Source organism: Mus musculus, chromosome X, assembly GCF_000001635.26.
Source record: "Mus musculus strain C57BL/6J chromosome X, GRCm38.p6 C57BL/6J".
Taxonomy (NCBI): Eukaryota; Metazoa; Chordata; class Mammalia; order Rodentia; family Muridae; genus Mus; species Mus musculus.
This window is the reverse complement of record NC_000086.7, coordinates 7,153,104-7,167,730: the sequence shown is the minus strand read 5'-3', so window position 1 is coordinate 7,167,730 and position 14,627 is coordinate 7,153,104. Positions and strand designations below refer to the sequence as shown.

Sequence of the window (14,627 nt, the reverse complement as noted above, 5' to 3'; positions counted from 1 at the left end):
TTACGTTTTGAAATCATTTCTCTCCACAGCTACTAGTATTGAAGGAAATGACTTGTTCCTATTCCTTCTAGTCTGTTCACATCACTAGTGTCAGTCCTGTACATTTCCCATGCCCATGCCTCTACACACAGGGCAATCCTCTCTAAACACCACTTGTTGTCCCACCCACCCCCTTTTGTCTATCTTTCCTGCTGATGCTCTATTCCTTTCACTTTCCTTGCAATCTGTCCTCTCTGCCCTTAAAAATCTACTTGTCTCTATTTATGTTTCTATAGGCCACGGAGACTAGCATAGGCTACAGGGGTAGGCAATTCTAAACTGTAACTGCTGTTATGTCACTAGAGCCTTCTATAATATCTTATTAAAATGTTTCCTAAACTGGCCTCAGGAGAAAGCCCACAGGACCTGCATACAGCTCAGGACTGCTGAGAAGTGGGAGAAGTGGTCTTCCTCAAGGCTGAGCACAGCAATAGCATATTCAGTACCGAGCAGTCAGCTCTGAAAACATAATACAGTGGCATTATACAGACTGAAGCAGGGTCAACTTAGAATTGGTGTGTATGCAGAGACATATGTGCATGGAACGAAAATTAGCTTTTAAAAAGAAAAAGGCCGTAAATTTGAAGGAGAGCAAGAAGGAATACATGGGAGTTTTTGGAGAGAGGAAAGGGAAGGGGGAAATGATATAATTACAATTTCAGAAAATAAAATAAACCAAACAGTGTGCTAGTGAAACAGCACAGCAAAGTACTTTCTCTTGCTCACCAGGCTCAAGTTTAGTTACTGCACAAGGAAGGTTGGCAACGGGGCCTCAATTTAGAATTAAACACATGCCTTGATCACACAGTGAAGGCCATTTGTTTTTTGTTTAAACACAGGAACCATGTGTATTGTCAACATCTAGCATACAGTATTTGCCCTCCAAGTACATATCACTTTTTATGCTATAGATCATATAAATTTTGTACTTTTGCTCCTTTTAAGATGTTTTATTGAAATATAAGTACACCCTTCCCTTCTCCTTTCCTCTCTCCATGCTCTTCTATCTGCCCCACTCGCTCCTTCCCAAATTGGTGGCATCTTTCTCCTTTGATTACTGGTTACACGCACATTTCACTATGACCTGTTGAATCCAATTAGTGTTGCTTATGTGGAAGTGCTTATGTGGAAGTGCCATGCAGAGTTTTTTTTTTTTTTTTTAATTCTCTGTGCCTATGAACATTGCTTCTAAAAATGTGATTGAATGTAAAAAAGCCATGTTATTCCATTGCTGATCTTATATTTTGGATTATAGGTCTTATCAGCTGCAGCGGCTGCCGGTGTATCTGTAGCCTTTGGGGCCCCTATTGGTGGAGTATTATTCAGCCTGGAAGAGGTAACAATGACTTTTGTCTGTACAGCATGCATATGCCTTTATATTAGAAATCTTGACCAGTATCTATGTATGTTGCAGTCCCTGGGTATTCTGCCCTACTTGGTCCTTTGGCACATAACCAGACATTTCTGGAAAGTTTTCAGTCTTGACTATAATGTCAGCAGCCCCATCATTTCATTTGAAGCCATTTTGGCATACTGACTACGTTTGCTTTCTCACCTTCTGTCTTGCAGGTCAGCTACTACTTTCCCCTCAAAACACTATGGCGTTCTTTCTTCGCTGCTCTGGTGGCAGCGTTCACACTCCGCTCCATCAATCCATTCGGAAACAGCCGCTTAGTTCTGTTTTATGTGGAGTTCCACACCCCGTGGCATCTCTTTGAGCTCGTGCCATTCATTGTACTAGGCATATTCGGTGGCCTCTGGGGAGCTCTGTTTATCCGCACAAACATTGCCTGGTGTCGGAAGCGTAAAACCACACAGTTGGGCAAGTATCCTGTCGTCGAGGTACTCATTGTGACGGCCATCACTGCCATCTTGGCTTTCCCCAATGAATATACCCGGATGAGCACAAGTGAGCTCATTTCTGAGCTGTTCAATGACTGCGGCCTCCTGGACTCCTCCAAGCTCTGTGATTATGAGAACCACTTCAACACAAGCAAAGGCGGTGAGCTGCCTGACAGACCTGCTGGCGTGGGCATCTACAGTGCCATGTGGCAGCTGGCTCTGACACTCATACTGAAAATAGTCATTACTATATTCACCTTTGGCATGAAGGTGAGAAAGTCTCTGGGTGAATTCTGTGTGAATGTTGTGTTTGGATGTGGGCTTTGGAGGGCAAAGCCAAAGCAACCTACAATCCTGATAGTTCATGTGGTGTCCCATTTCCCCAGAAGTCCCTTTATCTCCAAATGTCCTCATGACTTGGTGGACAGTGATAACATTGTCTCAGTTCATTGATACCTTTATTTAGGTCAAATGCAAACCTCACTGATGAATTTTTAAAAGAAACTTTTTTTTTCCTTTTCTATGTAAAAACACTTTTCCCACAAAAAGGGTAGTGGGGTATTCATTTAGAACATTTTCTATCAAAATACAATGTCTGACTAATATACTGTTAGCCTGAACTCCATGAGGTTGCCAATGTTCTTCCATCTTGACCAGATTTTAGTTTTTAGCAACTTCATAAAGTTCAACCCAACATGGCTAAGTGAATTTTTTACAGTTAATATCAGTGCTTACTTGTTAACCAGTAGAATCCCCTCACATGTTAATATTAAAGTATTTAAGCTATCAAAATCCTACAACACTGACCATGTGACCACTGAAATGGCTCTGCAGCAATAGTTCTAGCCACCAAGCCTGTAGATTTGAGTTCATTTCCCAAAACCCTCATGGTAAAAGGCAAGAACTAACTTCTGAAAGTTGTCTTCTGACCTCCACACAAACATACGGCCCCTCACGTATCGCAAGCAGTGTGGATGCCAATCAAAGCACATTCTTACATGGAGAAGCTACAAGGAGTTATCCCTGGAGCAGGTCTAGTGCTCTATTGCAAAGTAAAGTGATAATACCTATAATTGATTGCATATTTCAGAAATGGAGAGAGAATTTTGAATGTTTCTAGGACAAAGATATAATATTTACGTGATAGATGCAGTATTTATTCCGATTCGATCATTTCATGTTGTATACACGTATCCAATTATACAATACTTAAGAAATATGTACAATCATGTCTTACTTCAAAGAAGATCTTTACCTTTAATACTTGTTATCCATGTTTTGGAGGAACTGAAAATAGAAAATCAGTTAAAAGTCCATGCTAGTTTTTTCTTCTCATTTGTTTCCTCTCTTCAGCCACCCCACTACCAAACCACCCCCTATCTTCTCCATAGAAAGATATTTGAGCCAGGGGTAGGAAAAAACCCAGAAACTTTCTGGGTGCTTCTGGAGTTACTTTCAACATTGTTTCAGTGTTTTACTGGAAGGGAGTCCACAGCTCCTCAGACATATCCACATTCGGTTGCATTAAATGCCACACACACGAAGAACCGTAGCCGTTCTGACTGTGCTTACATCATTTCCTTCCTTTAATCGTGATACTTCCTAGAAGCCAAGGAACAAAACAGGAAGGTGGATGAATGTGTTTGGGTTAAGCTTGCAGCTTAAAATTTTGTTTAATTTTCTGTTGTGTCGTTAGAGGGTCGATGGAAGCTTTTTCTGTGCCATGTTTGTGGTGTGGGTGATGGGTTAGGATGCTATATATAAGTGTCATTATAAGGATTTTATGAAAATACCTGTGCTAATATTCACTAACTTTTGACTTTAGGTAAATGACTTAACCTCTCTAAGCCTTGGTGTCTGTCATTGAGGAATAATAAATGTCTAATTCCCGGGGCTATTATAGAACATCTATCAAATCTTATATGTAGACCATCCGGCATAGAACACAATAGTCAACAAAGAGTAGATTGTTGCTGATAAAAATTCAGAATTGGGGAAAATGTCTGCATATATGAGAAATTCCATCTATTTTCCTTTTTCTTTGGGAAAGGCCTAATTTCTGCCTCCAGTTTTGTGTTGGTCTGGAGAGTTCAGGCTTCTTGCCTGATGGACCCCGAATCAGGGTAAGCTGCTTCGAAGTCATCCTTGCCTGCACGTCCCAGAGAACCTCTAGTCCCTGTAGTGTCATACAAGTCTTTGCAGCCACTTGGTAGCATAGTGCATAGTTAAAGTGTCGTTGGCCTGTTTGCTTCGCAGAGGGTCAGTCCTCTACCCTACCATATGCCAAGAACTGCACCATTTCCCCCTAACCACCGTGTGCTTTCTCTTTGCAGATTCCTTCTGGTCTCTTTATCCCCAGCATGGCTGTCGGTGCTATAGCAGGCCGTCTTTTAGGAGTCGGAATGGAGCAACTGGCTTATTACCACCACGACTGGGGCATCTTCAATAGCTGGTGTAGTCAGGGAGCTGATTGTATCACCCCTGGCCTTTATGCCATGGTTGGGGCTGCTGCCTGCTTAGGTGAGTAGTGTTTGCTTCAAAGAAGTCACCCTGCCAGTGACATACAAATGAAGAATACTAAGAAACACAGTCGACTGCAGAGTGGGATTTTTTGGGGCATGTTTATCCATTTTTTCTTGGTTTACTATTTCTCAAACATTTTAACAAAGGTAATTTTAATCTCTTACATAGGAGAATTCATCAGAAATCTAGACAGAGATAGCTGCATAAGAATGTGTATCAATGTGTAATACAGTATTATTTGTAAGAACAAAAATTAGGCAGGTGTGGCACATGTTTGTAGTCAGCCCTTGGAAGGCTAAGCCAGGAGGATCTCAAGTGCCATGCCTGCCTAACCTACATTAGTAAGACCTTGTCTGTATACCAAACCAGCCCCTGTGCCCACCAGTGAGTACCAACTTAAATTTGAACATTCAGGAACTTGTATAATACATTATGCTCCATCCATATATTACATTTAACATAAACATGATTCTGTTCTGTTAAACATGTATTTGTGTGTGATGCTAGGGATTAAACCAAACTATGCTACTTGCTAAGCAAGCTCTCTACCATTGAGTATACTATATTCTAAACCTTCTTTTTTCATTTTTTTTTTCTTAAGATAGCATCTCATTAAGTTCTTCCAGCACGCACATGTGAGCCTTTTTGCCTCCACCACTTGAAAAACTAGAATTGCAGATCTGCACCACAGGTTGCTGATGTGTTTAGCATCTTTCAATGTGATGTTGAAGTTTCTTTCCTACGTTTATTTCATGGTGGGAAGGGGTAAGCCTGTGCCTTGGAGGTCAAACTTAGTTTATCAGACTCGACAGCAGGTAGCTTTTGCAATGGAGCTTTCTTGTTGTCCCAACCTTTTTAATTTTTCATTAATATAATTTTAAATTGGTAATAATGTTGACTATTCCAAACATACAACAGAAGAAAAACGTATGGTAAGGAACTAAATGTTATATGAGCTCACATATGTAAAAATACGTGTTTTTGTATTAGAAAAAAACTTGAAAATTTTATTCTGCCTATTGACAGCTAAATTTTTATAATGAGCATGTGCAATTAGGGAAAAAAGCAATGATGTACTTTTTTGGTTTTGTTTTTTTGTATGATTGTTTGTTTGTTTGTTTGTTTGTTTTTAACCTACAAGGCTGCTTTTCCTTTGTTACTTTGAGAAATTGAAGTCATGTCTACTGGAGAGCCTTGCTTTAATGCAGTCTGGAATCTGTGCCGTTATTGCTGAGATCCTATCCTAGCCTCTAGTGGTTTTCTGTACTGTAGCAGGCCTGCAGTTGTACTGACTCCCATGCTTTGCTTCCCCTGTCTGTTTGCTTTGTAGGTGGGGTGACTCGGATGACTGTTTCTCTTGTTGTCATAATGTTTGAACTGACTGGTGGCCTGGAATATATTGTGCCTCTGATGGCTGCAGCTATGACAAGCAAGTGGGTGGCCGATGCTCTTGGGCGAGAGGGCATTTATGATGCCCACATCCGTCTCAATGGATACCCCTTTCTTGAAGCCAAAGAAGAATTTGCTCATAAGACTCTGGCAATGGATGTGATGAAGCCCCGGAGAAATGACCCCTTGCTGACTGTCCTTACTCAGGACAGTATGACTGTGGAGGATGTCGAGACCATAATCAGCGAAACCACGTACAGTGGCTTTCCGGTGGTAGTGTCCCGAGAGTCGCAAAGACTTGTAGGCTTTGTTCTTCGAAGAGATCTCATTATTTCAATTGGTAAGGATTTTGGGAAAGGGATAAAGGCACTTGATAGCTGGACATGAAATCAGGGACACAGAGGGAAGAGAGAGGTCCAGTTAAAGGACAGAATGGAGAACTAGCACTTCAGCTTTCTACTTTTCATTTCCTTCTCTTCCCACAGAAAATGCTCGGAAGAAACAGGACGGGGTTGTGAGCACTTCCATCATTTATTTCACGGAGCATTCGCCTCCAATGCCTCCATACACCCCACCTACCCTGAAGCTTCGGAACATCCTGGACCTCAGCCCCTTCACTGTGACAGACCTTACGCCAATGGAGATCGTGGTGGACATCTTCCGCAAGCTGGGCCTGCGCCAGTGCCTGGTTACACACAACGGGTGAGCACCCTTGAGTAAAGGTAGACTGGGATGTGGGAGAAACTAAATAGAGAGGTAAAGGGGAGAACCTCCGCAGCCCCAAATAAACAAAGACTTGTAGGCCATTTTGAAGCCTCAAGGAGGAGGCAGATGTGATTTTATCCTTCAGGGGAGAGAATCTGTTTGAGAGGCACAAACTCTTAGTTGCAGATTATCAGTCACTCAGATTCTCCACTAAGAAAGGCTCTGTGCTCTTGTGCACAGGCATCCCTGAAATTGTAATGGTGTCTGAGATGTACAGTGGCCCTCCAGACCTTGAGAAATGCCTTCCAAGATCACCACTGGAAACCTGAAACTGTAGCTAGTACTAACCTTCATATATAATGTGTTTTCACTGTATATTTACACAGCTATGAGAAAGCTTAATTTTTAAGTCAGATACTCAGTAAAAAAAAAAAAACAAAAAAGAGAAGGTAGAACAATTATAACAATGCACTATCATACAAGTGTTAGGGATACAGAGTTCCTCTTCCTCTTAACAAAGCTTATTGTTTTCTACTGTGGTTTCAGACTATGGTTAATCTTGAGTAACCAAAGCCATGGTTTCAAGAGATTGTTGACCAGGATGGTGCCACATACCTGTAATCTCAGGACTTGTGTAGTAGAGACAGGAGAATCACAAGTCTTTGAACTTCCAAGCCCAAGGCTCTTTTCTTCCTGGAATACATGCTTTCTAGCAAAGAAGCCCTGCTATTGTTATTGGAAAAGGGTATAGGCTGAGGAGAGTGTTTGAAGGTTGTCTTGTTTTTAACACTTTATGTTAACTTAACAACTCTATAAGAACTTCTCCTGCTTCTAAACTTTGGAGATGGCATAGTAAATGCTTTACGAGAGCTAAGTCAGAAGAATTTCTCTAATAGGTATATGTTCAGCATTTACTGGAACCCTAACTCGTGTAAGAAGATAGATACTCCATAGATTCTGGGGAAACATGCAAGTAAATAACCATTTCTCTGTCCTTGAGGACTATGCATGGTTACAGAGAAGGCAGGAACACACAAATGGCCATAGGGCAAAAGCAAAAAGAATGAAGGCCATAGATGAGCTGCACAGAGCCTGCCATTGCTCACAGGACCAGGGATGTTTGAACAGGGCCACAGTAAGTAGGTACCATTCATAGGTTTAGAGGGTGATATTTAAATCAGAGGAAAATGTGGGCCCTGAGACCTAGATGTAGAAGTGTACTTAGGGACGTGTGCGTTGATCCATTAGTCTGGCCTAAACATCCTGCTGTTAGCTCATTGTTCTCCAAGAACAGAGAGTTTTGACAAAGACAAAGTTGAGAAGGATTAAGGGAGGACAGGCATGACCTTTAGTTAAGAACACAATTTTCATTGTACCTTTACTTTGGTTTTCTTTTATGTGTTTGTCTTTCAGGCGCTTACTTGGAATCATCACCAAAAAGGATGTGTTAAAGCATATAGCACAGATGGCAAACCAAGACCCTGATTCCATTCTCTTCAACTAGAATCATGGGCTTGTTGTGGATATAAAACAAGGACATTGCGGACCATGGATATATTTTATTAACTGGGTACCCAAAACACATTTCCCATATTTGGATGGTGAAGTCATATTAGTGTGTTGTCTGTTTCCTACAAGTTAATCAGTTGCACTACATAATTTCTGGAAAATAATCTCTTTAGGAGAAAATACAGTTAGGCTTCTGTGATACTGCATTAGGAAGGGTTCACGAAAGAGTAAACAAGATGGCTACGGTTTAATTATGTTTGTTCTTTAAAATAGTTTTTTTTTAATTTAAAAATAATCGTTAGCCAATATGCAATCACTGAAAACTATGCAAGAAAAATTCCAACTATTCTGACAAATAGCCTGCAGGAAACTCATGGTAAAAAATCCTGTGTTGGAGGGAGACTAAACTGTCATTGATGGGAAATGAAGTGTGACCTAAGGGGCTTTGCCTTTGAAGCCACAGAAAGGCAAGCCAGAAGGAAATCGCAATGGCATTTTCTAGACTGTGAAGATTCACTTCAATTCTTACTCCTGTTACAGTATTTAGCGTTATTAGTTTGTTACGTTTACCTTCTCATCAGAAGACAGTGCTGCTTTGGTCTGTCTGCCCCAAGTGAAGTAAAGGGGTTGACTTTGGGGGCCTGCTTGGCTTGGTCTTTTGAAGTGCACAAAGTTAAGTTACAGAGCTTTCTCCTTGGCCGAAGAAAGGCTACTTTTCCAAATGGCAATGCTAACTAGTAGACGAGGACTTTGTTAGAAATCTGTTAGTAGCTAGGAACCATTTATTCCAGTTTTCTTGAAATGAAGATAAGTTCTGAGCAAAAGTCGGTGGCTAGGAATGTCACGTTGTGTGAAGTCCTAAGCCAATCTCATACCCAGATGCCACTTCCACAGATGCTCCTGCTTCAGGCTTCTGGAATAAGAACAGTATCTGGAACTGGGTCTAGGCTGAATACTGGGAAAGTGGGGAAAATTCAGAGCTACATTAGCATCCCGGTGCATTTCTTTGAAAAGACCACCAGTACTAAAATAACTGGACGCCTGTGCTCCACTCGGTGTGGAGTATGCACAACAGGCCATTGTTCCTGTGAGCATGAAGCAAGCTTGAGATACTTCCACGTGTATGGAAGGAACTGGAACGGGTTAGGCAACTGCAATTACCTTGAGGTGCCATCCTTAGAAACCTAACTAAAATGCAGAGCCATCCTTAAACCTAGGTGTAGGGATGAGGCCTGATGACACCAAAGGTGCTTGTACCCAGTTAAAAAAAAAAGGTGCCTGTCTCAATTTCCTACCACATCTGTGGCAGTTTAGAAAAATCACATTATAGAAACACCCGGTGGAATTCACAAGCCACCACCAGCATTCCAACCACTCTTTCATTTTCTATCATTTTATCCATGTGCAATTACTCTCCCTCCATTCTGTTTGCCTCTCTTCTCAGCACAGAATCCTCTTTAGGATGGAGCAGTCAGCTTAGTTAATCATTCCTAATAACAACAAAAATACCTACTAGGGTTAGTTAAATTGTAAGCCGAGGCTCAGCAGTCTCACAGCACTTGGACTAGAGGTGACACCCACACAGCCTTTTTGTTTGCCATGGGGCCCCATTGCTACTGCCATGCCTCCGTTTCCCTCTCAGATGCCCATGGCAGTGAGACTATGTTGTTGGGTGAGAGTTCAGCCTTGTTTATCTTACAAGCCTATTCCTAATCTCTCCCGCTATCCTTCTAGTACAGGCTCAGCAGCCCCTGGCACATGCCGGTGAATAACCCACTCCTCCCCAGCAACTCAGTGTACCTCATTTTAAAAGTTGTTGGTCCCCAAGTCAAGAACTTTTTTTCTTAACCCCCAGTTTTTTATTGTTCCCAAACCAGAAAGTCCTTTATTATCCAAGACATATTTTGGGTTTTATCTTTACTATATCAAGGTAGCCACGAGAGTTTCTCCTTTTAAGTATATTCTTCTGGCATTTTAATGAAAACGAGGCTTCAGAGGTACATGGTATCATCATCACGGCTCCATGGCTTTCTGTCTTGTTCTTTCCATGCCACTGCATGACCACCTAGTGTATTATGTGGAGATCAAAGTTCCTGTCTTGTCAAAGTTCCTGTGGGTTGCAGGTTCGGTCAGTACCTTTCTTTAGTGGTCCTGCCTCACGAAGGTTTGCAAAGCAGGAAACATTACTGTGTCAGGTATTTGATGGCCAGGGAAGGTTTGGTCCTATCTCAGAGAGCAGCGGTGGCATGGAGAGTATCTTGTTTGCTTTTGTATCTCTTTAGTTCTTTCTTTTTGTTGTACCCAGACGAGCCAGTGTTAAGGTGCTACTCCGGAGAATAAATCTAAGAACTCAGATAACACTGTGCGAACGGATACTTTCTAGATGCTAAGCACCAGTAGGCCCTCCAAATAATTTGACAACATCCCTTTGATACCTCACTCCTTAGAAATATCATTCATTAATCTTAGTTTCTCAGGAATCCTTGCAGCTTGTATGCTAGAAATAGCTGTAGTGTATGGTGTCCATTGTCTGTCTGATCTTATGGTTTAGCTCAAAGGTTAACGCGTTCCGACAGGAGTACTCTCCAAGATTGCTAGCCTAGCACCTGGACACACAGTGGCTCTTGTCTTGAGGTAAAGGGGGCTCTTTCCTGTCATTGCCATTCCATTCCATCAATTAGATATTCCTAAAAACAAAACAAAACAACAAAACACAAAGCCAATAGAGGGAAGTCTGTCAGTAGCCTCAAATGACTACATACCTCAAGGGTAAAATACTGGATAATTGAAGCTTTTCAAGTGAATTGAGACAAGTTTATTTTGGTACTGGAAAAGGAAATAGCCTGATGTAAGGAAAGTGTTTACAGAAGAATGCCAATAAATGCCTCAAGAGTGTGAATTTTCCTAAGCACTAAATCTGGAGGAAGTCTAGCTGTGAGGGCTAGATTTATGGATCTTTTAACAGTCTTAACTGCTAAATTTTATATCTTTACACCTTCAATGGAAAGAGCTTAATGAAGCTGAGAGAGATTGCATAGTGAGCTCAATTGGAGATTAACAAACAGAGGACTGGTGATGTGAAATAATCGCTATTAGAGATCATTTCTACTTTGATATTTGGTTAGAAACCGCCAAATTGAAACGCCCTCCCCCCCTCTCTGGTTCCAGTGTCCTGGCTTAGCCCAGCTGCAGAGGAGAGCTGATGTAGTCCACAGAATAGAGTGCCTCTGGCGGATTAGCTAAAATTGATGATACTTTGAATTGGCCAGCTGGCAGAGCAAACAATTAATTTGCTGGTTTAACTGCAAAGCAGGCCAATTGTTTTGGCACTAATGTCTAAATTGAAAGTCTTTGCAGGAAGAGCAGGGGCCTTTCTAAAGGGATTAGCCTCTGAATGCGTGGGCTCTACATTACTGTTCTAAAAACCTTAATGTTTGCAACCTCCTCTGGGGTTGTCTGGGTGGTGCCTGATGGTATGAAGAAAGCCATCCTGTTCCCCAGTCCATACATATTAGCATAAGGTAGGCAGAGGGCTTAATCACATGCCCCAAAGGGAGAAGGAAACCAGTCATGTCCAGGATTCCCATATGAACTAGAGCCTCAAAGCACTATTTGGCTTAACGGCAGTCTAGCTTTATGGAGACAGTTAACCCTTGAGGAGGAACACATCATCTGAATGTCTAGATGATAAACATTTGACCATTTTTGTTTTAAGCTCTCCCTACTGTGTCCTTATTCTATATTGAAAATAGGCTGCTTTCTCCCGTTGCAGCTCAAGAGCTGGGGCAGGGTTGGAGATGAGTGGGCACAGCAGAGCTGGCAGTTGCTGGCCTTTGCTTCCCGATCAGCCATTTGTTCCAAGGAGAGCAGCTCTTGGAAAAATGTGATTCACAGTTTCAAGCTACTCCCCATCCATATGCTGGCCACATTCTCCTTCCTAAGTAACTGCATCTGGGCAATGTTCTAAAGAGATCAAGGGAAGAAAAGGAGATTTTCCCATGGTGTCGGTAGGATTTTGCCAAATCCTCCAAGAAGGATGTGATATATGGACCTTCCTTCCTTCTTCCTTCCTTTTTTTCATTTCCCTCTTTCTCCCCCACCCCATGGGGCCTATCAGGTTACCCTGTCCAGCCCAACCTTACAGTTAAAACTTCCTACCTCGAAGTTGCTACCAAAGGGTCTTTGGCCTGCGTGTGCACACTTGTCAAATGAATGCCCTGACTAATGTTTGGCTTCTTGAGGAGAACCTGTGTGATGGTACAGATAGGCAAAAGGACAGTTTGCCTCTGCCTCTTCCTTTGCTCCTCCTACCATGCATATTCTACCTTCAGCTCTCTTCCCATTGTTCTGACCATGTTGTTTCAATATGACTGTGGTGGGTAGGGACGCAATGACCCCCCAAGAACAGAGAATGGAACCTCCCCAGCTGGTGAGAGGCCATTGGCAGTTTGCTCAGTCCACAGTAAGGGCCAAAGCCAGAAATCCTTACTGGGAGTGCCGAGGGCTTTAGCTGTATTATACATTAGTTCAGATGTGCTGGGTTAAGAAGTAGTTTAGGATCTAATGAGAAAAAAAAATGCCGTTTAGTGAAATGGAGAAGAAAACAGAACCTGTGTTTTTTTTTTTGTTTTTGTTTTTGTTTTTAATCAAAGTGGTAGTGTTCAGCGTTGCCGTCAAGTAGAGGGTACCTCAAAATATATGGTCCTTGTCCCTCGTTCTCTTTCTTACCTTCCACTTTTCTTTCTTCTCCATTGTCCTGCCTTTTTTAGTACTCAGCTTTTTATATATAAGTATTTACTTTTTTTTAAGCTATATATTTGGTCCTTTGGGACTGTGTGATGATTAAATTGTATTCCATTCAAGATAAAACTATATGTTTAATATTGTATTCTCTAAAGTTGTCTTTTGAAGCTATGCTGCTATCCAGGTACAAGCCAGAAAGGAATTGGGCCTGACAGCATCTTGGTCATGTCACCAGAGGGTGACTCTGATGTCATGATAATGACTCTTATTGATTTGACCAAGGCCAGCCTCCTGTTTATACCTCTGCCCATTCATTTCTGGCCATGGGAAATATACCAGCTATTGGGTGAGCCATTGAAGCCAGGAGGATCAGAAGGGCCAGGGTCCAGCCCATGGACACCATGTGAATTTCTCTGTAGGAAGCTCATTTGGAGGGCTGGCTTCAGTCGCAGTAGCCAAAGAAAAATCTGTCTGACTGGACCTTTGAATTCCTAAGAGTTGGTCAAAGTTCCGCTGAAGCTTATGCGTAGATATCTGTAGCTGCTTGGCATCCGGAAATGAGCTTCAACCAAAGCTAATACAGTCCCGAGTTTCCACCGGAAGCTTGGTGCTGAGCTGTTCAGACCAGTCCTTTATTAGAGGGTTGCCAATCTTTCAGCCACGCTTTTGTACCTTTATTCTCACCTGCTCATAGACATAGCCTGATCCAAAACTGTGGCTTACTGCTCGCTCTGCTCTGCTCACTGGTCATGTATAGTGACATAGTGTAAAAAGGAAAAAAAAAAAAAAGATTGGGGAGTTAGGTGACCTGGTTTGTATTCCCTATGCTTCTACTAACTAGCCTCAAGATCTTAACCGCTCTGTGCCTCAGTGTTCCCATCTGCAAAATGGGGATAGTGTAAATTGCCCTACCTACCTCACAGGGTTGTTGTGAGGATAAACTGAGACAATGAATGGAAAGCACTTTTGACAAGTAAGTGCTATGCAAAGTGTTAAGAAATGGAACCAATCTAGTTCAAGGCAATGGAATGGACATTAGCAGAAGGGTTAATGGGATCGTCCAGCCCTTTCTCTGTGTGGCTTAAACCTAGGTTGCCATTGCTTTATACATTTTCACTTAGCACAGATTTGTAATTATGCATGAAATAAAGCACAGCCTTATCCAACTTGATTCAAGTCTGTTTCTGAAGACCTTGAACATTTTGAGTGTTGATTTTTGACCATCAAAAACACAAGGCCACGGTGTGGGGCTTGGGGAATCGTTTTAAAAGAGACCTAGGGGCTGGAGAGATGACTCAGTGGTTTAGAGCACGTGTTGCTCTTGCAGCGGGCCCAGGTTCAATTCCCAGCAGCCACATGATGGCTCATAACCATCTGCAGCCCCAGTCTCAGAGCATCTGATGATCTCTTTTGGCCTCCACAGGCACCAGGCACACATGTGGTGCATATACATACATACAAGCAAAATAGTTAAAATAAATCTAAAATAAAACCACCACCAGCCTCCCTTCTTTAAAAATGTTTATGGAATACTAATCATTACACTTAATGGTTCCCCTCTCACACACACACACACAGACACACACACACACCCGACTGATTCTGGGCATGGAATCTAAGACCTTGCATATTCTTAGCAAACTTTCTATTGCTGAGCTGTATCCCCAGCTACAGTAGTGGTCTTTACCCTAAGGAGACAAATGAGGGACACCTGATATTTCTGAGGCTTTGCAGACACTTGCTGCTCCGTTTCTTTTTTTTTTCTCTTTTCCATTTTTTATTAGGTTTTTAGCTCATTTACATTTCCAATGCTATACCAAAAGTCCCCCATAACCACCCACCCCCACTCCCCTACCCACCCACTCCCCCTTTTTGGC

The 14,627-nt window shown here is 42.1% G+C and overlaps 1 protein-coding gene across 8 annotated transcripts in view; it reads left to right on the top strand.

Annotated features, from left to right (window-relative positions):
* The window catches only part of Clcn5 (chloride channel, voltage-sensitive 5), a 165,549-nt gene extending 151,628 nt beyond the window's left edge, over positions 1-13,921 (top strand). For 6 of the 8 annotated variants that reach the window (XM_006527562.4, XM_011247445.3, XM_011247442.2 and 3 more), the window contains 6 exons: positions 1,295-1,375; positions 1,609-2,151; positions 4,215-4,401; positions 5,735-6,133; positions 6,279-6,495; positions 7,912-13,921. In XM_006527562.4, the coding sequence (XP_006527625.1) occupies positions 1,295-1,375; positions 1,609-2,151; positions 4,215-4,401; positions 5,735-6,133; positions 6,279-6,495; positions 7,912-8,002 (1,518 nt within the window). In that variant the 3' untranslated portion in view covers positions 8,003-13,921. The remainder of the gene's footprint in view (positions 1-1,294; positions 1,376-1,608; positions 2,152-4,214; positions 4,402-5,734; positions 6,134-6,278; positions 6,496-7,911) is intronic. The other 2 variants (NM_001243762.1, NM_016691.4) reach the window with 1 other exon arrangement.
* Positions 13,922-14,627: the final 706 nt, after the last annotated feature.